At 42.7% G+C, this 22532-nt stretch overlaps 1 protein-coding gene across 1 annotated transcript; it reads left to right on the top strand.

Moving 5' to 3' along the window:
- The first annotated feature begins 6 nt into the window (after window positions 1-6).
- On the top strand, window positions 7-21905 carry LOC102947612 (betaine--homocysteine S-methyltransferase 1). Its single transcript, XM_037902956.2, has 8 exons — window positions 7-156; window positions 3785-3917; window positions 9482-9600; window positions 14255-14446; window positions 15783-15930; window positions 16409-16591; window positions 20197-20425; window positions 21545-21905. The coding sequence occupies exons 1-8, from the start codon at window positions 109-111 to the stop codon at window positions 21735-21737; spliced, it is 1245 nt and encodes a 414-aa protein (XP_037758884.1). The 5' UTR covers window positions 7-108; the 3' UTR covers window positions 21738-21905.
- The last annotated feature ends 627 nt before the right edge of the window (window positions 21906-22532 follow it).

Below are 22532 nucleotides of genomic sequence, written 5' to 3'. Positions count from 1 at the left end.
TCTGCCGGGGCTATAAAGGGGCGGGCTGGACGGGGCGCGCCGAGTCTCGCAGCGCCGCCGGCAGTCAGAAGCTGGGTGCAAAGGCAGCGCTCCTAACGCCCCGGAAAGATGCAGGCGCCGCCTGGCGGGAAGAGCCCCCAGCACGCCAAGAAGAAGGTAAAGGCCCCGGGACTCGCGCCGGCCTAGGAGCCGCTGAAAGCGCAGGAAGTCCCCAGTCCGTGCCATGTGCAGGCTCCCTGTAGCCGCTGGGGGGACTGGAGCGGTCGGCCCGGCAGCTCCCTTGGGGGTAGCAGCGTATGGCTCCTCCAGCTGTCCTGTGATATGCCCCAAGGAGAAGAGGCCGCCAAAGCTCACGCTGCCGCTAAGGGTTTGAGCCCCCTCACTTGCAAAGTCTGGAGAGGCAGCGGTGTTAGAACAAATAAGATCGCTTCGCTGATCTACCATGGGCGGGCACCATCCCCTGCTCCCACTCGGGGCTGTTGCTAGTGCATGGCTGAGGGAGGGGGTGGGAAATAAAACCGTCATGCAAACTGAGTGGGGCTAAATCCTGCTCTGAGAACAGCAGCACGAGTCACCGCTCTGGCTCCGCCACCTCCTTCCAGGCACAGACCCTTTCCCCCCGGGGCATGGGAGGAGAGCCCCAGAATTTGAGGCTGAGAAGCAGTTTCTATAGTTGGCAGGTTCAACAGGCATTGTCACCTTTAGTAACAAAATTTGCAGGCCTGCTCTTTCCGAGGACCGTGTTCTTCAACTTTTTTCATTTGGAGACCTCTAAAAAATTTCAAACGTGGGTTGCACCCATTTGGAAATCTTAGCAATGTCTGCAGACCCCCCCACTCACAGTAGCATAGGTAGGAAATTTAAAAAGCCTTAGTTAGTTTTCCATGATGATTTTGCTGGGTGAAAGCCACACACAGAGATTGAAAAAAAAATTTTTTTTAATAAAAATGTGGGTTTTGGGGGGCTGGGGTTTGGACCTCTGCAGTTGGCTTCAGGAAAAACTGCCTTGAATTCATTTTTAACAGAATAATGGCTTACAAGTTCACATTAAAGAGTATGATTTGATTTAACTTATCACATTAAAACATAGTGTCCATATTTCATATTAACGTGTACATGGTAGTTTGTAGTAGCTCGTAACTAATGCATGAGGTGATACGTACATTCACTGTTTCCTCCCCTTTAAAGTTTCAGCCCGCTCCTTCGTCATTAAACTTTTGAAGTGAACTCCCCCGGTGAAAGCTTCCTTGGCAGACCATGGAAACAGAGACCCAGATTATGATCTTCTACATCGGGGTGGGCAAAAAATGGGCCGCATCCTCCCCATCAGACCTTTTAATCTGGCCCTTGAGTTCCCGCTGGGAAGCGGAATTGGAGCGGGGTCAGGAGCTTGCTTTGCTCCACTCCGCAAGTGCAGCAGCTCCGCATGGCTCCCGGAAGCAGGAGCAGCCAGAGGGTTCCGCGTGCTGCCCTCACCGCAAGCAGCAGCTCTGCAGCTCCCATTGGCCGGGAACCATGGCCAGTGGTACCTGCAGGGGTGGTGCCTGTGGATAGGGCAGAGCAGCATGGCCCTGCCTCCAGAGTGGGAAGAGGCCACTGTTTCCAGGAGCTGTTTCAGGTAAGTTCCGCCTGGATCCTGCACCCCTGAGCGCCCCGCCCATGCCCCAACCCTGCCCCAGCCCTGATTGCCCTCCAAATCTTTGATCCCAGCCCATTGCACCCTCCTGCATGCCAAACCCCTCATCCCCAGCCCTACCCCAGAATCTGCACTCCCAGTCGGAGCCCTGCCCTTGTGCACCCTTTCCCCAGCCAAGAGCCCCCTCCATCCCAGCCCAGAGCACCCTCCTGCACCCCAAACCCCTCATCCCTAGCCCCACCTAAAGTCTGCACCCCCACTCAGAGCCCTCATTCCCCCCTGTGCGCCCCCATGCTCCCCAATCCCCTGCCCCAGCTGGCCCTTCATACAATTTCCATACCGAGGTGTGGCCCTCAGTCCAAAAAGTTTGCCCACCCCTGTTCTACATGGCAGATTTACTCTTTGCTTGGCCAGGCCCATTCTAGGCACTCAGTTATTCATTTGCAAACAATAATCTTAACAAAGGCTCTGAACTTTCATAGTTACAACAGAAATTCACTAATGCACATTAATGACTGGGAAACACCTTCTGAGTTGCTGAATTTTGCAAGTTGAGGCCTGTTCCTGCTCACATTGAAATCAATGTCAAAACTTCCATTGCTGATTTTAGCTGGAGCAGTATCGGGCTCACAGTGCAAAAGCAAATCTCTTTTTAAATAGCAGGGACGCTGGATTATTCAATTTACTTTGTTCATTTATTTGGAAAATGTCATTTTAGTCTGAAATATTTATGCAAATAGTATGTAAATCAATGTTCTTACAGTATAATTTGTAGAACAAAGTTAATGTGAGAGCTTACTCAGATCTCTGTCAAAGCTCTGCTGAGAAATAACTGGTCCTCTTCTTTGTACACTCAGTTTATGAGGTGTGTGGATTAGTGAAGTGCTAATTACAGAGGTTTTACTTTACACCTCTCAAAGAGAAAATCTATCAAAGGATGGAGACTAAAAAGTGGAAAAAGTCTTCTACCAAGGGCTTTCAAGTCACACACAACTGTACTTGCACAAAGCTTTCATTTTCCTCCTGAGCTCAGATACTACTGCATAAAACAATAAACTGTATTATGCCATCTGGAAAGGGTAGATATGGAGGGTAATGTGGCTAGCCTTAACACGCCCATGACTGTGTAGTCACTGTGAAAATGTCTGGGGACACCTGATTGATTTTTTTTTTCAATAAAATACAAACAAATATGAGATCCAAATGCAGAATCTAATATGTAGGGATATTGTGCAATTGTGGTACACTTATTAGAAGTCTTTGGGTACGTAAACCAATGAGAGGAATTTGAGACATCTAATATTTTCAGATACAACCAATACAACATTATCTTGCTCCAATATTGTTCATATTATAAAAAGAAAACTATACACATTTTCTTTGCACTAGCTTACAATTCAAGACAAGAGGCAGGGAAAAACATGCAAAAGCTGGATTTTTTTTGTAAGCTGGCATCTTTTTAAACTTCTGGGCTATGCAAAATGCGCAAGATTCTCTTTGATTTTTACAAATGTGTCTGAACAAATCCAACCAAGTGAAAACAGCTTGCACAGAAAGCTAAAATGAGATATGTGTGTCAGTAAAATGTTGCATGCATGCTTTTTTAACTGTGGCATGATACCTTAATTGTATCATTTTGTATCACAAGTGACTTGTGTTGTAGCATTTCCTAGGTGACCTTTTATCTTAGCTGAAGAGTAAATGAGTTACTAAAAAAGTCTGATGCACTAGTGTTTCTCTTCCAAAAGTTAACAAATCTTTTGGGAGCACTTAGGGCTTATAATGGGTGGGATTTTAACCATTTACTTTCACAGGAGCATGACAGGGCCCTTCACTTGTGATTTTTGGGAACAGTGCATTTTTCAGTTTTTAATAAAATTGTGATAATAGTCGGGAGCCTAGGTACTATATGTATGCTTATTATAATATCCTACTTTTTTTGACAACTGACTTTCTGCCATTGTTTAAGCCTGAAAGATGCTTTAAAGAAACAGAATAACATGACGCTGCTGCTGTTTGCAGTAGCCCCCAAATTATGCTTGGCTGTTCCCAAAAAACAAAGAATGACCAAGTCCCTATCTTGAAAAGTGTGTAGCCTACAAAACTACATAGCTACAGTCCATCAACCTTTCCTCCTTTGTTATTCAGGGTATTCTAGAACGTCTAGATGCTGGAGAAATTGTGATTGGAGATGGAGGATTTGTGATAGCTCTTGAAAAGAGAGGTTATGTAAAAGCTGGACCTTGGACCCCAGAAGCTGCAGTAGAACACCCAGAAGCAGGTCAGTCTTCTGCCTCAAAGCATGAGGATTGAAAATTATAGCATAACAAGTGTAATGTAGATGCTATTTATGTACACAATCTTTTCTTAAAAACTTAATAGTCTTTATAACATCCTGTGGCAGCATTTTCCACAAGCCAGTTTACAATGGGTAGAAAAGTATTTCCTTTGAGACATTTTAAATGTGGTGTCCTTAAGTTGAATACAGGAAATGGGAGTGCCAGAGCAGCCTTCTCTATAACATTAGTTATTTTATAGACCTATTTCCTCACTCTAATCCTTCCAGTCTTCTTTGAGTCTCTTTCTTTATATGGAAGCCTTCTCACAATGTCTTTTAACCAGGGCTTAAAACCATCTATGACACTTGCTACTAATGTGCTGATAACCTATTTCTCATGTCTATAAGATGCTTATAACATTTATTAACACTTTATATGCTATTTATAAATATATTAATATGACGTATGAACATTTCCTCTTCTGTGCAGTGTGGTGCCTCCTCTGCACTGCTGACTTTTGCTCCTCCACCCTGCATGGTCATGTTACACAGAAAGTAGGTGTGGAAAATGGAGGAAGCAGCTGGCTGGGCCAGTTGGTATGAGAACTGCTACAGAGTATCAAATCCCTCCTACCTTGTAAGGAAAGCACATAAGAGATGGAGGCCCTGGACAGGGGACAGGAAAGAAAAAAGAACTGAGGAAGAAAGTGGGAGCCTAGGAAGAGAAGGAAAAGATGAGGACTAAGAAAAGGAGAACATGGGGGGAGGAGGAGATAGGCAGGGCAGGTGACAGGGAGGACAAGGTTTTATTTTATTTTTTGTAGGGGCGAGAAATGTTACCTGAGCAGAGATTAGAGAGCTCAGAAATGAGCCCTAAATGCCTACAATGTGAGATGTGTAAACAACTTAAAATGCTATCATCGTACTGAAACCCTTGCAAGATCTCTAATACTATTGCTTGGTCACATGTGTGAGGTCAGATTTTGTCCACCTGGTGGGTTGAAATGAAAAGTGAGTTGAATGAGTTCTATAATGACACACTTTAAAAATACAGCACATCTTTAGCTAATACATCTCAACTATGACTGCAAAGAACTTTTAAATTATTGTCAAAATTCCTGTAGTTGCTGGAGGCCCCAACCACGATGGGGTCTATTGTGCTAGTCACTGTACACAGAGGAAGAAACAATCACTGCCTTTAAAGAATTTACAATCTAAATAGACAAGACAGGCAAAGGAAGTAACATCCCACTTTTACAAAGAGATTTAAAAATGTACAGTGAGATTGTGACATGCCAGAAGTCACCTAGGAAGTCTGTAGCCCAGCTGGGAATTATTGGGTGAAATTTGTTGGCCTTTGTTATGCAGGAGGTCAGACTAAATGATCGTGATGGTCCTTTCTGGCCTTAAAATTGATTAATTAAACCCAGTTATTGAGAGGTTTCAGGCCAGTGTCTAAACCATAAGGCCATCCTTCCTCTCTAAATATTGACAAATTTAAGATCCTGCTTGGATCCTGGTTGTTTGGGATAGTCATCTAATTTGCATGTTCATGAATTTTTTTTATTAGTTCACCTGCATCACCAATTCCTTGATTTTTGTGAACTGTAGTCTGCTGGGGATGCCACAATCATAAGCAAAGAGCACTCGAAGCCTGTGGGGAGAGGTAGATAAAACAAGTCAAGCATTATTAAGGAGCTCTAAGAGAATGTGTGGTCTCTCTTATTGACCCAGACTCTTAGCAGAAGTTGGAACCCTTCAGGGAGACGCTATTTCAGCCTTGCTGACAGTCCATTGACCCATGGAGGATACAAAAGACATGGGAAAGGCTCCTGTGGTTAGCACAATCTAGGTTCTGGAGCTCATAGAATCCTAGAATATCAGGGTTGGAAGGGACCTCAGGAGGTCATCTAGTCCAACCCCCTGCTCAAAGCAGGACCAATCCCCAGTTAAATCATCCCAGCCAGGGCTTTGTCAAGCCTGACCTTAAAAACTTCTAAGGAAGGAGATTCCACCACCTCCCTAGGTAACGCATTCCAGTGTTTCATCACCCTCCTAGTGAAAAAGTTTTTCCTAATATCCAACCTAAATCTCCCCCACTGCAACTTGAGACCATTACTCCTTGTCCTGTCATCTGCTAGCACTGAGAACAGTCTAGATCCATCCTCTTTGGAACCCCCTTTCAGGTAGTTGAAAGCAGCTATCAAATCCCCCCTCATTCTTCTCTTCTGTAGACTAAACAATCCCAGTTCCCTCAGCCTCTCCTTATAAGTCATGTGTTCCAGTCCCCTAATCATTTTTGTTGCCCTCCGCTGGACTCTCTCCAATTTTTCCACATCCTCCTTGTAGTGTGGGGCCCAAAACTGGACACACTACACCAGATGAGGCCTCACCAATGTCGAATAGAGGGGAACGATCACGTCCCTCGATCTACTGGCAATGGCCCTACTTATACATCCCAAAATGCTCAGCTGTACTAAGATAGCTGCAACTAAAGTTTCTAAGGCCAGAGAATGGTTGGCTGTATTCTTGTGATACATTTTTTTTTTTTTTTTTTTTAAATAAAGTTAACACATATGTGCGCACGCTCACACACAAACCCCTCAGAAGGGAGTGAGTCTTGAACATGTTTTGACTGTTTTAGAGTAGGGTACGACTTCCGCTGGCTCACAGGGGAACAGCACTAATTTTACCCTGTAACACAGGCACCAGCATACTATACTACAATGATGGGTATTACTGCACTAGAAGAGGGTGTGCTGTAGTGTCACACAGCAGAAACAGGATCCATAAGGAGAGCTAGCCAGAAATTGTTTAAGATTAGACAAAAATTGTGAAAATTGTAAAAAGCATTTTCAATTTTCTGACTAGCTGTATCAATGACCCTTTATGGAAAGCGGCTGATAGAAAAACAAACTAGTGGATCCTAAAAGTTTTCTGAAGTAGCCCTTTGTTTGGAATGAATGACCTATTTTTAAAATTATAATTAAAAATAAATGCTGCTCACACCTGGAGTGTTTTGACTGCCTCTGCTCAAAGGATGTGAGATTGAAACTTGATACTGCTAGGTGATGCAGGTTTTGAAGAACTTTTAGAACTCTGAAGCTGAGCAATAAGCTATGTTCCTGACTGGTTCTCGTGTAATAGCTGGTATAAGCAGTGTTCTGTTAGAGCAGCCTCCTGGGTTATTCCAGAGTGTGAGTGCAGGATTTTCTTTTTAATACTGAGTGGAATCAAACTTGACCATGTACATAGATACTCTACTCTCCTGAGGGCAGGAGTGCTACCACTGTACAAATAATAAATAGTATTAAGTTTGGGTAGAAAAGGGGGAATAGCAATTGCTGGCTGTAAGAGGATGGTGCTTGGCAGTACACTAACATTTTCACATAAAATATTGCTTTTGTGCTTTTTAATTTCCAAGATTGATAGTTATTCCTGTGACAGGCTGGCTTGCCTGTGTGCTGGAGAGTTTGGGGCTAAGCCAGCCCTGATTACAAGATGAGCCCCACCTGAGAGGAATCAGGTGATTCTGATATAAAAGCCAGCAGGGAGCTGCAGAGAAAGGGTGGTAGAGAGAGTGGTAGAGGCTGTTTCACACAGGAAGCCTGGTGGTAAGCTGGGAAATGCTCAGGAAACAGAAACCAGAGAAGCTGTAGTTGGCTTGAAGACGCATCTGTAGGGAGCAAGACTGATTCCTACAGAGACATTGAACTTGGACCCAGCTCTGGGAAAGAGGCCTAGGAACCCCCCAACTAAGGAAAGAGAGACACTAAACTGGGCTTGGGACTTGGAGTGCCAGTATGTGTCTGGGGACTGAATAAATTGGACCACAGGTGGAGAATATTCTAATTTTTCTTTAGACTGTGTGGAGTTTAAGGAGCCCTGTGAAAGAGGGAAAAGGGGCACTCAGGCAGCAATAAGTGGCCACAGTGCTACAACTACTATTTTGTTTTTCACAGGCTAGAGCAGTTCTCTTATCTTCAGTATTGACTAATTTCCTGGGCAGTTGCTGTGTTCCCTTTCTCACACCAATCTAAGGGCTGGTCTACACTAAAGCTGTAAGTCAACCTAAGTTACGTTACTTAGGTCGACTTACAGTGGTGTCTACACAACACTGTGTTGATGGGAGACACTCTCCCGCCAACTTATCTTATGTTTCTCAAGGAGGTGGAGTACAGAAGTCGATGGGAGAGTGCTCTGCCATCAACTTGGTGTGTCTTCACTGGACCTACTAAATTGACACCACTGCATCAATCACAGCAGTGCTGATTTAGCCAGAAGTGTAGACATGCTCTTAGTCTGATCTCTTTCCATACTTCCTCTTCCTTTTGCTGACATCTGCTTTCCTTTCCCATTCACTTTACCACCTTACAGCAATCCTGCTAAGTGACACTTTGTTACCCAGGATTTTCAGAACCCAAAGCAATGGTAACGTAACTGTTTCTCTCCAGGTGATGTCAGGAATAAATCAATGAGGACACAGTTCCTCTGTCTGATATATGATATAAACCAGAGTGCTTTTACCTAAAAGTACTTTTTTTATTAGATCTTAAGCACACGCAAATATTGTCACAGTAGGTTCAGAGCATCTTTAAACTTTATATTTACCAAAGTTAAGATGGCCTTGAGGAATCAACAGCTAGGCTTCTGGGGGGCCCCTCCTTCTGTCTAGCTGCTGGGGAACTTAGTTATCAGATCCTTGCCCAAAGAAAACTTCCTCAGACTGCTCCAAAGCACACTTTCTAATTAAACTTTTTATAAATTTTCTCCAGACAAAGCCTATATCTCAAAATAGTCCCTGGTAGGCTAACAATTTCCCTAGAAACAGCCAATAACAATTCATTATTCTCCTTATCAGAAAAGCATTTCTAATTAGAAAAACAATAAAACTTACATGTCAGAAGTGCCTAAAACTGAGGTTGGCTGTCCAAATATTCCTTCTCTTTTCGGGGAACCTTAACTTCCTGTCCCAAACTCCCATTCTGATGGCAAAACTGCAAACGTGCAGCTGCATGGCTTTGCCTCTCAGGGCCCTAAAACTATTTCTAGTTATGTGATGTTTGGGTTTCAGCTGCCAGTGGTTGAACATACAAAATGGCTGACTGCAGTGCTGTCAAGTTCTGGGGTACATGCAGAAATGTCAATTCGGGGGCTACAGATTGGGAGGTCTGCAGTACAGCAAAAGATAGGCAAGGTGCCAAAGATTCAGTGAGTGAGCTTACTGGCAGGGTAACTGTAGGGTAAAAGATCCTCCGTGGTTGACCAGACAGATCACTGACAGTCTCAGCATAGGCTGTTTGACTGGCTAAGGAGACTGAATTATCTGCTTTCCCCTATAAATTGTCCCCCCAGGTTTAGAGGTAAATCAACAGAGAAGGTGGCAGTGTTTGCTGCAGATGCTGTACTTGCTCCAAAACTAAGTAGATGTCTTTTTACAATACCATTAATTCAGAACCTTTCCTAAGTTAACATAACCTAACCAATAAACCTGTAACTGTGCAAGCAGGTGCTAAAATGGTAGCAACCATATCAAACTTTTTTTTGCTTTTTTTAATATCTTGCAGTTCGTCAACTTCATCGGGAATTCCTCAGAGCTGGATCAGATGTTTTACAGACATTCACCTTTTATGCCAGCAAAGATAAATTAGAGAATAGGGGCAACTACGTAGCTGAGAAAATATCTGTGAGTAAAACACTGGTTTTAATGGTGATCTATGGAAAATGGACACTCTTCTCTGGTTTGAACACAGGTTTCTTTTTACAGCTTGTCAGAGTTAATTTAGTGATATTCAAGGGCATGGAAATAAAAATTCGAATCAAATGGGGGGGTGTGGCTTTTGATATCATAGTTTGAAGTGGTAGGAAGGACCTTTGCCTTACAATGGCAAAGGGAAAAAAATCATGGGTAGTAGTGAGAAGAGGGGGAAAGAATACTGAGTCATATTTTTATTCAACTTAAAGAACTTAGTTGATCTGGAGTTATCTTACATGGGTACATTAAGGACTGAATCCACAAACAGCAAGATCGGTGGTAACAGGATCCTTCAGCATCTGGAGAAAGGACCCAATCCTAGAAATTATGACGAATCCCAGAGAAAATATGTGGATAACAAATGAATGTGTGCTAAGAGCATATCCTCTACAACACAGCAATAACCAGTAGATCCAAAATATTGATTTTGGTCGTAAACCTTGCCCCCTCTTTAGGTGAAGAGGGGCCCTGACAGCAGAACTACTGTGATTGTGCTGCAGAGGGGAGGAGAAAGATACTGTGAGCCTCCAGGGTATAGGAGTGGGTGTGGACTCTAGCTCAGGGCTCTGCAAGAGCCCTGTATAGCAAGTCTTTTGGGAATGGAGGGTTTGCCACTGTGTGGTTCCTCTCATTCTTCTCCCTGTGAAGGGGGTCACATTGCCTGCTCAAGCCTTTGGTACGTGGAAAGGATTCTATGAGGGGAAGAAATTCCTCCCCTGATCCCTGTGGAGATCTCCATGCCCTGAGAAATTACTCAGGTTAGAATCATAGAATATCAGGGTTGGAAGGGACCTCAGGAAGTCATCTAGTCCAACCCCCTGCTCAAAGCAGGACCAATCCCCAACTAAATCATCCCAGCCAGGGCTTTGTCAAGCCTGACCTTAAAAATATCTAAGGAAGGAGATTCCACCACCTCCCTAGGTAACGCATTCCAGTGTTTCACCACCCTCCTAGTGAAAAAGGTTTTCCTAATATCCAACCTAAACCTCCCCCATTGCAACTTGAGACCATTACTCCTCGTTCTGTCATCTGCTACCATTGAGAACAGTCTAGATCCATCCTCTTTGGAACCCCCTTTCAGGTAGTAGAAAGCAGCTATCAAATCCCCCCCCCCATCATTCTTCTCTTCCGCAGACTAAACAGTCCAGTTCCCTCAGCCTTTCCTCATAAGTCATGTGTTCCAGTCCCCTAATCATTTTTATTGCCCTCCGCTGGACTCTTTCCAATTTTTCCACATCCTTCTTGTAGTGTGGGGCCCAAAACTGGACACAGTACTCCAGATGAGGCCTCACCAATGTCAGATAGAGGGGAATGATCACGTCCCTCGATCTGCTGGCAATGCCCCTACTTATACATCCTAAAATGGCCTTCTTGGCAACAAGGGCACACTGTTGACTCCTATCCAGCTTCTCGTCCACTGTAACCCCTAGGTCCTTTTCTGCAGAACTGCTGCCGAGCCATTCGGTCCCTAGTCTGTAGCGGTGCGTGGGATTCTTCCGTCCTAGGTGCAGGACTCTGCACTTGTCCTTGTTGAACCTCATCAGATTTCTTTTGGCCCAATCCTTGAATTTGTCTAGGTCCCTCTATATCCTATCCCTACCCTCCAGCGTATCTACCTCTCCTCCCAGTTTAGTGTCTTCTGCAAACTTGCTGAGGGTGCAATCCACACCATCCTCCAGATCATTTATGAAGATATTGAACAAAACCGGCCCGAGGACTGACCCTTGGGGCACTCCGCTTGATACCGGCTGCCAACTAGACATGGAGCCATTGATTACTACCTGCTGAGCCTGACAATCTAGCCAACTTTCTATCCACCTTATAGTCCATTCATCCAGCCCATACTTCTTTAACTTGCTGGCAAAAATACTGTGGGAGACCGTGTCAAAAGCTTTGCTAAAGTCAAGGAACAACACGTTAACAACAGGTTAAGTGCTGGGGCAGCATTTGGGGCCTAATTAACAAATCAAGGTTATCCTAAAGCCTCTGCATGTATCAGAATGAGATACTTAGTTCTGCTCTTATACCACATCATCAGGTCTTGCCCACTTAGACTGTCATAACTTATATTCAGCCTGACTTCATACTTCCATCCAGTTAATGATAAATATGCTGAGCCTGATTCTACCCAGAAGATACAAAGAATTTCCAGTGGGATCTAAAAGAGTTGCTTATATCCCAAAAGGGGGGGAAGCATTGAGGCCTGAGTCATTACTCATGTTGTGGCACTGTGCATTGTTTTGACAAGAAGATCCCAGTGTGGGAGTGTCTCAAAACAGATTTCAGAGTAGCAGCTTATGCTCAAATAAACTGGTTAGTCTCTAAGGTGCCACAAGTACTCCCTCTCAAAACAGAGTGGCTATACATTACTCTATGACCAGAATGCCTTCAAATGACTTTTTCTAACATTGCTATAAACATTTTTTCTTAAGTTCTTCTATCCCCATTAACATTGGACCCATATTTACCTATGTTTTTATTAAGTCATTCAGATTGAAGTGATTGAGTTTGCATAAAGAGGATGAATGCTTTAGTCTTTTTTTTTTTAACTTAAATCCCTGTTTCTCTTGGTTGGACATGCTTCCATACCTATAAGGAGAACCTTGCTATTTGTTCAATCAATCCCAAATCATGACTTTTTAAACAAATTGTTGTTTTTCCTCCCAGTTTAATCTGTTTTCACAAATTCTCTTTGCACTGCTAACTTGGGTGTATGGGGTACTTGGCTTTCAGTCTACATTGATTTAATCAACCATAAGTACTGATATCTGTTTTCGTTTATACACCTATTGTGATCGACCCAGGCCAGTTGGGTACAGCAGAGTAGTTGAAGGGAGATACAATGGCCACTGGATAAGCAGTTTTCTGTTCCCTGACTGACAGGAGCAGGGGCTGCTCCAGGCTAGGGTGGACACATGACTCCAATTAGCCTGCAAAGAGTCAGGTGAGGCTGTTAAACTAATGTGAACACCTGATTCTAAGGCCCCCTCTGATACTATAAAAGGGCTCACTCCAGTCTGGCTGAGGAGAGCCAGGGAGCGGAAGCATGGTTGAAGGGCTGGGTAAAGAAGACACCCTCAAGCCATTGGAACGGGAGCCCTACGGTAAAGGTGAAGAAGGCATTGAGAGGGAAACAGGAGAGCTGTGGGGAAGCGGCCTAGGGAAATGTAGCAACTCTGGCAGTGGAAGGTCCGCTCCCAACAGCTGTTGCTATTAAGGTCCCTGGGCCGGAACCTGGAGTAGAGGGTGGGCCCAGGTTCCTCCCAACCTGCCCCTACAGAAACGCCTCCTGGGAGGGGAAGACAGGCCCCTGTTAGGACAGGAGGCTAAACTGTTCTGGAATAAGCCCATAGGGACAACAGACTGTGCAAGTTCTCTCACCAACTTCCTTGCTGGCTTATGATGAAAAGTGCTCAGTAGACTGTACCTGGCCCCAGAGAAAGATGGGCTACCTAGAGGGTCACAGTGAGCCTCTGAGGCTAGCATAAACCACCTGGAAGCGCAGGACCCACAGGGACAGGGTCAGAGCTCTGCCACACCATATATTTAAATTTGTTGATTTATTATCTTTACAATGGGAAAATTAATGCTACACTAGTTAAAATTTATTTTGATTCTCACAGATGTATGTACAAGATCCAGTTTAGTAATTTGAGTTTCCAAATTATAATATAACAACCACAGACAAGCAACACTTCTCAATTTATAAAAATATATATAAACATATCCATATTAGGCTCTATAGGTGGTCTTTTGAACTGTAAAAAAGAATCTGTTTAAAACCAAACAGTTGCTTATATAAGCATTATTTTAGAAGCAGAAAATTCATAGGAGGTTCTTTTATATGTGGCTATATAAAATATCTTGATGGAGGTGTTGTCTACATACTAACTATGTTTAATTATGGCTTGACTATGAGGGATCCAAAACATCTTAGTATGATGAAAATCTCTTGGAAATATGTTGTCTTTTTATATATAGTTAACTTACCAAAAAAACCCAACCAACCTTTAAATATCCGTACTGTGATGACTGGTGAGTAACCAGTCAGGTACTCAGTACAACAGATTAACCAACAGACTTCTTAATGATCCATTGTGAGGTGTGAGAAACCAGATAGACTTGGTACTCTTTATTCTAGGGCCCTAAGCAGCTCCTCTGTGGGGGGGCCCCAGGCCTTTGTGCGGGGGCTGGCTTGGGTGGAAGGGGGGAACCACCCCCAAGCATTCACTTGCGGTGCGGCTGCGGCCAGGTCTCTGCACTTCCCACCACGGGTGACTGCAGCCCCGGCCCTGCTGCGGAGCTCAGGGGCGTGGGGGAGGAGCAGGGGCTGGAGCAGCATGCAGCTGCGTAGGTGCCCCAAATTTCCTGGTGCCCTATGCCACTGCGTACTTCGTGTATGGGTAAGGATGGCCTTGCATTAGTTGGTACTTTAAAATGTTTTAATGAAGCAAAGTCTAAAATTTTAAATTAGTTTTAGAAATAAACATGAAACTAATTATGGTTCCTAAGACTCATTTTTCTTCTGAAATGCAGGCATTTCTGTAGTAATTCAGTACTGATGTAGTCTGTTCTCATATTTTAGGGCCAGACAGTGAATGAAGCTGCTTGTGACATTGCAAAGGAAGTGGCTAAAGAAGGAGATGCTTTGGTAGGTGGAGGAGTCAGTCAGACACCATCATACCTGAGTGGCAAAGATGAAGCTGAAGTTAAAGCAATTTTTCGACAGCAGCTGGATGTCTTTGCCAAAAAAAATGTGGACTTCTTAATTGCAGAGGTAAATCCAACTGTAAAGAAACGAAGTGCCTTCAGTTGATGCAATTTACCAGCTGATCAAATTTCCTTAGAATTGAAGTCTCTAGTCAGTTTTTTGGGAATTCACATATATGTTGATGCCTCCTTTAAAATTTGCTACTGTGCTCTTATGCAAAATAGTAGCAGATATATTTTTCCAAATACAATACTGGCAGACATTGCAGTGTAGAATGCAACTGAGATCCTAACCCCAAATCTCTGTTCTGGTCTGTGCAGAAATGAAAGGGGAGGGTGATGGGGCTTTACCCCACTTTTGCACCTCCCCATACTGTGTGTGCCTTCTCCGCTACCATTCTAAATTAGAGGAACCTTAAGACTGTTCTAACTTGCACTCTGCTACCCATGACCCTTGATAATAGCTGGATGCAGCAGTGCTCCAGGCATTGTCCCGTTCCCCTGGCCACATTCCAGCACATCCTCTGAGGGGGATGATGTGGAACTGTCAGTTTTGTCCATCTAGGGAAGACTCTGTCAGCAACATTCCCTGCTGGGCAGGCCTGCTACCTTTAAAAGCTCCTTTATGCTGCCAGACTGGTGTAAAGGGGCCATAGAACAAGGTAGAATGGAGAATTGAGCCCTTTGTCTTCATTTGCAGCTAAATCCAGAGAGGCACTAAGCACTTCCCAATCCTGTCCACTTCAATTGAAGTGAAAGATCTTCATTAGTATTTGGCCCGTAATCCTTCAAATGATGCTGATGACAGTTCTTGGTATTCCTTGTGGAATTAGGATCTTTGATTATTCAGCGCCAGATTCTGGCCACACAGGAGCATAAGGAGGCATAACACCTTCCTCCTATCTCTGCTCCAGTGTAATCTCCCCACATCTCCACTACAGGTGTGGAAGGGTAAGCAGGGGCCATGCAGGCAAGTGGGAGTGAATGGAGACAAGGAATGGGCAGAGAACAGCAGAGCTGGTGAGATAGGAGGGTTAATAATCTGCTTCTGGCACTAACCAATAGCAAATGACCACCCACTTGGAGCAAGGGGGGAACAGGGAAGGAATCATGCCTCCGAGGCATAATTCCTTCTCTGGGGTGCTATGCGCAGCCATTTACACAGAACAAATTGTACAAACGTGATCTAAATCCCAGTAACGGAGGCTGAGGGTCTGATTCTATTAATCTTTACAGCAGTGTAAGTCAGGAGTAACTACTGGAGTCAATAGTTACGCCAATGTAAATGAGGAGACTCAGGCCCTGAAATCTACCTGGGTGGGAGGGGTAGAGATTAAGGAGTGTGTAACACTTAGGCTGGGTCCTCATGCACAAGAAAATAGATTAGATTTACTTTCTTTCAGTATTTTGAACATGTTGAAGAAGCTGCATGGGCTGTTGAAACCTTAAAAGAATCTGGGAAGCCAGTCGCAGCTACCTTGTGCATTGGCCCAGAGGGAGACTTGCATGGTGTACCACCTGGAGAATGTGCTGTCCAACTCGTAAAGGCTGGTAAGAAATTTCCTCCCCCATATACTCCTTAAAAATATATATTTTTAGGAGTACAGTAACTCCTCGCTTAACATTGTAATTATGTGCCTGAAAAATGCAACTTTAAGCGAATCTAATTTCCCCATAAGAATTAGTGTAAAGGGGAGGTTGGGGAGGGGGGGTTTCCAGGGAAAAAATTTTCACCAGACAAGACTATATATTTATTTTTATATAGTCTTTTGTCTGGTGAAAATTTTTTCCCTGGAAAAGTAACGTGTGTGTGTACTTATACTGTGGGGGGGACCATGCAGGATCTTAACAGATTGTCTCTATCTCCTGCCTGCCACTTGATTTTGCTCTGATTGGCTTGTGGTCGTACTGGTAGTATAGAGGTTGAATGCTTTGCTTCCAAAGCACTCAGGCTAAGAATTTTAATTGCTATTACATCACTGCCCAGTTCCTGGAAAGCCGTGTAACTGGAAGGTTGTCTTCTTCACAGGTGCTTCTATTATTGGAGTGAACTGCCATTTTGATCCAGAGACTTGCCTGAGAACTGTGAAGCTCATGAAAGAGGGCTTGGAGGCTGCTAAACTGAAAGCACATCTGATGTCTCAGCCTCTTGCTTTCCATACCCCTGACTGTGGGAAGCAGGGCTTTATTGATCTTCCAGAATTTCCTTTTGGTAAGACCTAGACCATTTTTTTTTTTTTTAAATTAGTGATGTTTAGTAAAGAAAAAGCTGCAGTGGTATCCGTGCATGCAGTGGCATCAATCCGTACACTACTGTGCAGAATTTCAAATTAAGGGAAGTCAGAGCAGTTGATATTAACCAAAATGAATTTTAGAATTATAGAACTGTTGGGCTGGAAGGGATCTCAAAGTCCTCAAATCCAGCCCCCTGTACTGAGGCAGGACCAAGTAATCCTAGACCATCCCTGGCAGACGTTTGTCCAACCTGTTCTTAACCTCCAATGATGAAGATTTCAGTCTCCTTTGGAAGCCTGTTTTAAAGCTTAACTGCCCTTTATAGTTAGAAAGTTTTTCCTAATGTCTAACCTAAATCTCCCTTGCTGCAGACTAACCCCGCTACTTTTTGTCCTACTTCTAGTGGACATGGAGAACAATTGATCAGAGTTCTCCTTTTTTTTTTTTCTATTTATAACAGCCCTTAACTTATTTGAAGACCTACCAAGTCATTCCCCCCCCCCCCCCCCCCCCCCCCGGCCCATCTTCATTTTTAAGGTTTTCTAAACCTTTTCTCACTTTGCTGCTCTCCTCTGGACTCTCTCCAATTTGTCTACAGCCTTCCTAATATGGGGTGCCCAGAATTGGACATACTACTCCAGTTGAGGCCGCACAGGTACTGAGTAGAACGGGACAGTTACCTCCTGTGTCTTACATAAAATATTTCTATTAATACCCCCAAGAATATTAGCCTTTTCAGCCACTGCATCATACTAACTCAAATTCAATTTGTGATCTACTATAACCCCCAGATCCTCTTCACAGTACTGCCACCTAGTCACTTATTCCCCAATTTGTAGCTGCGCATCTAATATTTTCCTTCCTAAGAGAAATACTTTGCATTTATCTTTATTACATTTCATCTTCTTGAATTAAGACCAATCTCTCCAATTTATCAAGGTCATTTTGAATTCTAATCCTGTCCTCCAAAGTGCTTGCAACCCCTCCCAGCTTAGTGTCATCTGCAAATTTTATAAACCTACTCACTCAATTTATCAAAAATATTGAATAGTATCAGACGGAGGACTAACGCAATTGGAACCCATTAGATACATCCTCCCAGTTTGACAGCAAACCATTCGTAACAAGTCTTTGGGGACAGTTTTTCAACTTGTTGTGCACTCACCTTACAATAATCTCATCTAGACCACATTTCCCTAGTTTTCTTATGTCAAAACCCTTACCAAAATCAAGATATATCACACTGACAGCTTAACTCTATCCATTAGACCAGTAACTGTGTCAAAGAAGGAAATTAGGTAGGTTGTGTCAAGAAAAAAATTATGCCAGATCTTGCTGGCTATTCTTTCTAACCCTCTTATTTTCTAGATTTTTACAAGTTGGTTGATAATTTATTCCAGTATCTTTCCAGGCATTGAAGTTAGACTACCTGATATATATAATGCCTTGGGTCCTCTTTGTTCCCCCTTTTAAAGATAGGTACTATGTTTGCCCTTCTCCAGGCTTCTGGGACCTCACCTGTGCTCCATGAATTCTCAAAGACCATCACTAATGGTTTCCAGATTGCTTCAGCTAGTTCCTAAAGGTTCCTAGGATGAATTTCATTAGGCCCTTCTGACTTGAATACATCTAACACGTCTAAGTAGACTTTAATCTATACTTTCCTTATCTTGGCTTGCGTTCCTTCCTCATTATTAATATTAATTGTGTTGAGTATCTGGTCACCTTTTTAGTGAAGGCTGAAGCAGAATAGACATTAAACACTTCAGCCTTCTTGATGTCCTCAGCTATTAGCTCTCCTTCACTGCTAAGTAAAGGGACCTACACTTTCCTGTCTCTCCTCCTAAAGTATTAAAAGGTAATATGAAAAGATTCTTTTATGTCACTTGCTAGGTGTAACTCCTTTTGTGCCTCAGTCTTTCTGATTTTGTATCTACATGCTTGTGCTATTCTTTTGTATTCCTCATTACTAATTTATGCATGTTTCCACTTTTTGTAGGATTCCTTCTTGATTTTTTTTTTCAGACCATTAAAAAGCTCCTTAATGGCTTTTAACTAGTCATTTTTTTTCCCTTTGTATAGCAATAGTTTGCAGTTGTGCCGTTTTAATATTGTCTCCTTGAGAAACTGCCAGCTCTCCTGAACTCCTGTTTCCCTTAAAATTCTTCCCATGGAGCCTTACCTGTCTTCTGAGTTGACAGATTTTTTTTTTTAAGTTCGTTGTCCTTATTCTGCTGCTCTCACTCCTTCCTTTTTTCTTTAAAATCATTAAATCTAACATTTCATGATGATTTTCATCCAAATTGCCTCCACCTTCTCTTCCTGATTTGGTGGCCTATGGCTGACCCTTATCATGATATCACCCCTAATATTTTTTTTTTTTTACCCCCTTTGTATTTACCCAGAGTCTCTCAACTGGCCTGCCTCACACCTCCACCTGGATCTCAGAACAAGTGTATATATTCTTGATGTATAATGCAACACCTCGTCCCTTTTTATCCTGCCTGTGCTTCCTGAACAAGCTATGCCTCTCTATGCCAATATCCCAGTCATGAGATTTATCCCACCAAGTCATAATTTATCTTATGTACTAATGCTTCAATGTAGGCACTACTTACACCGATGGGTAGGGTTCTCACATCAGCATAGGTAATCCACCTCCCCAAGAGGCAGTAGCTAGATCTACATTGGTTCAATGCGGCACTTCTGATCCCCTGCAAGTAACTTACGGTTGGGGGAGAAGGGAAGTATAGCTGTCTTCTCTTCCCCTCCAGGCAGCAGCAGAGGGGACAAAGGGTAGGATAGAGGCCATCTGCCACGTGGTAGGTGGAATTGAATGTCTATTGAGCCTGTTATCTGACAGAGCAGCTGGCCACATCTGCTGTTCCCTAGCTTACACTCAAAAAGCAGGTGAGAAGTGCAAGGGGCTATTGGTGTGTTTCACCCAGTTGCAGGTGAGTTGATAGCCTTTTGATATAGTAGATTAAAGTTATTGAAGTCTGTTTCCCCAGGCACAAAGTGGTTGGTTGTGTGTTTTTTTTTGTTTTTTTTTTTTTTTTTTTTTTTCTGAAGTGCAGGCATTAACACTGGGTTTCTTAAAGCACTGAGATGCTATTACTCCACATACATAGAAGCTGAGTAGAATTAAACACTCATACTATTTTAAGAGGTACTGGCATTTTTCAGTAAAGATCAATAAGAAATTATATATGAATAAAGCCTGTATTTTAAATGTGACCTCTGATTTACACTTAAATACCCACCTAGTAGCTGGCACTCGATTTAGGGCTTTGTCAGATTAGAATTTGGCAGGCTTTATCCCTCTGGAACAAGGAAACTTCTGGCAAGTATGCAACAGAGGAGCATTCCAACACCTAAAAGCTGAAATGTAATGAAATGTTGTATCAGTAGCGTTCAGCCTGATTAACAGTGTTTAAATCTTTACTGCAATAGCCCAATTATGCCTGTGACATTGTACTTTGCACGTTTGCGAAATTAACTGTAGCTGAAAATGTAAAGCGATTTTACTAAATATCTGCTAAAACTAAGTATTACAGTTAAAGCTGACACATATCATTGTAGCTCTGGAGCCAAGAATTCTCACGAGATGGGATGTGCAAAAATATGCAAGAGAGGCCTATAACTTAGGGATTCGATACATTGGAGGCTGCTGTGGATTTGAGCCTTATCACATCAGAGCAATAGCTGAGGAGCTGGCCACTGAAAGAGGATTTTTGCCACCGGCTTCTGAGAAACATGGTAGCTGGGGTAATAACTTGAGCATGCATACCAAACCCTGGGTCAGAGCAAGGTATGTATAATAACTATAGTACTTCGCTTAAATGGCACATTAAATATGCTCCCTTCAGGTGGCTTTAGCAGTCTTTCTTCTTGGGCAGACTGGCCATGGAGAGGAGAAGTCCCATTTGCCTTCCTTTCCACCCTTAAATAGGATTTAAGTCTTTTCACAGTCCATTGTCCTTGCTGATGGACTATCCCCCTTGTCTGGCTTTTCAGTTGTTGTACCTGAAATGTTAGCAGTGGGAGTCCCCCAAAGTAGCACAGTTGAAATACAGATACATAGTCAATATTCCTAAGTTCAGATACAGAAATAATACAGGCATACACATTGGATAATCACATTCAGTAAACTGAAAAGGAATACTTGTAGTACCTTAGACTAACAAATTTGAGCATAAGCTTTCATGAGCTTTGTTTAGCTTCTAAGGTGCCACAAGTACTCCTTTTCTTTTTGCGGATACAGACTAACATGGCGGCTACTCTGAAACCTGTCATTTCAGTAAATTATAACCTTTCCAATTATATCTTAAAAGTCCCATCTTCCATAAAGTACATCTCAGTTATGTCATATCGTAAGCATATTTTCATAAAAAATATGGTGTGAAATGTCACAAATGCCTTATAGCATGTTAAAATAATTAAATTCTTACGCTTTAATTTGTTTGCCCAATGGGTCTTCTCAGACTACTTTGAGGATTGGTCTTGACATTTGTGCCCCCCCCCACCCATTTGTTGTTGGTTAATACAAATCAGTGCATCTGTATTGGTTTTGGGAACATATAACTAGAGAGGCCCCTTAAAATGAAAGAATTGTAATAGGTTTTGGTTTGGATTAACATGAAAGTTATTCATAGCAACTTCTAAGATATAGAATTAATATAGACTACCATGCTAATACCTATTTGGTAAGTGGCTTAAAATGTTGCTTTAAAAGAACAGAAAACACTTCTTTTAACACCGCCAATCTTCATAAATTTCTTCCTGTATCCAGACCTCACATTGAGCTGAAACTTATGCAAATGAATTAAATCCACTGACTATTTTGATCTAGTTGTTACAACAGTCTAAAATATTTTAACATTTCCTCAGCCTCATTCCTTAAAAATATTAAACATTTTTCTTTCTTTAGGGCAAGAAAAGAGTACTGGGAGAATCTGTTGCCTGCTTCAGGCAGGCCATACTGTCCTTCAATGTCAAAACCAGATAACTGGGGAGTGACCAAAGGCGCTGCAGAGCTGATGCAGCAGAAAGAAGCAACAACTGAACAACAGCTGAAGGAGCTCTTTAAGAAACAGATGTTCAAATCCAATATAGTAACTTAAGTATTAGCCTGAAATATGTATGGAGAATTTCCAAATGTGCTTGCATCACATAAAATAACTTGTGAAGACAAATGTCCATGTATCCATTTATATGTAACGGAAGAAGCTAAATGCAGACAGAATTTGATTGCAAATGAGATCAAATCTTAATAAAACACATTTCTGTAAGACTGCTAGTGCTTATTCCTTCACCCACTTACTTCCCTTGTCATTCTCACATGAACAGAGAGCAACAATACCCGAGGACCGAAGGTGCAAACTATTAAATGTTTGTTGGAGTGAACTTCCAGCAAGCAATGATTCAAATTTTCTTCCTCAGTGTCCCCCTTCCCAGCTCTAATGCCACAGAGCCTTGCCTGTGTCCCTGTCCCATTCCCCCCTGCTTAGCAAAACATGATTCCAATTCCCCACCTGCATTTCCTGTTCCCATTTTTCCGCCCCCCTTACTTCCTGATTGACTACAGACTATATAGTAAAATTTGAGTTCTGCTTAGCCATACCTTAACCAATCTTAACCTATTGTAACATGATTATCTAACCAATTATCCTACCACCTTAATTGTTTCTGTCTGCTGTATAATTAATTTTGTTGGGTGTAAACCAATCACAACCAGACAGATTATACAGACAAACAATAGGGAAATGGGGATTATAGTGATAGAACAACAAAGAAATAAGGATTTCATGCCCCCGCTATTGATAAGTGAGTTCTTGCCGGACAGGATGCTATCAAACTAAGTTTTCTTTAAATCTTGTAGGCTCTTCCCTTTCTCTGGAGGTGATAGATTGGATCAT

This window comes from Chelonia mydas, chromosome 5, assembly GCF_015237465.2.
Source record: "Chelonia mydas isolate rCheMyd1 chromosome 5, rCheMyd1.pri.v2, whole genome shotgun sequence".
NCBI classification, from domain to species: domain Eukaryota; kingdom Metazoa; phylum Chordata; order Testudines; family Cheloniidae; genus Chelonia; species Chelonia mydas.
This window is presented reverse-complemented; position numbering and strand designations above follow the sequence as displayed.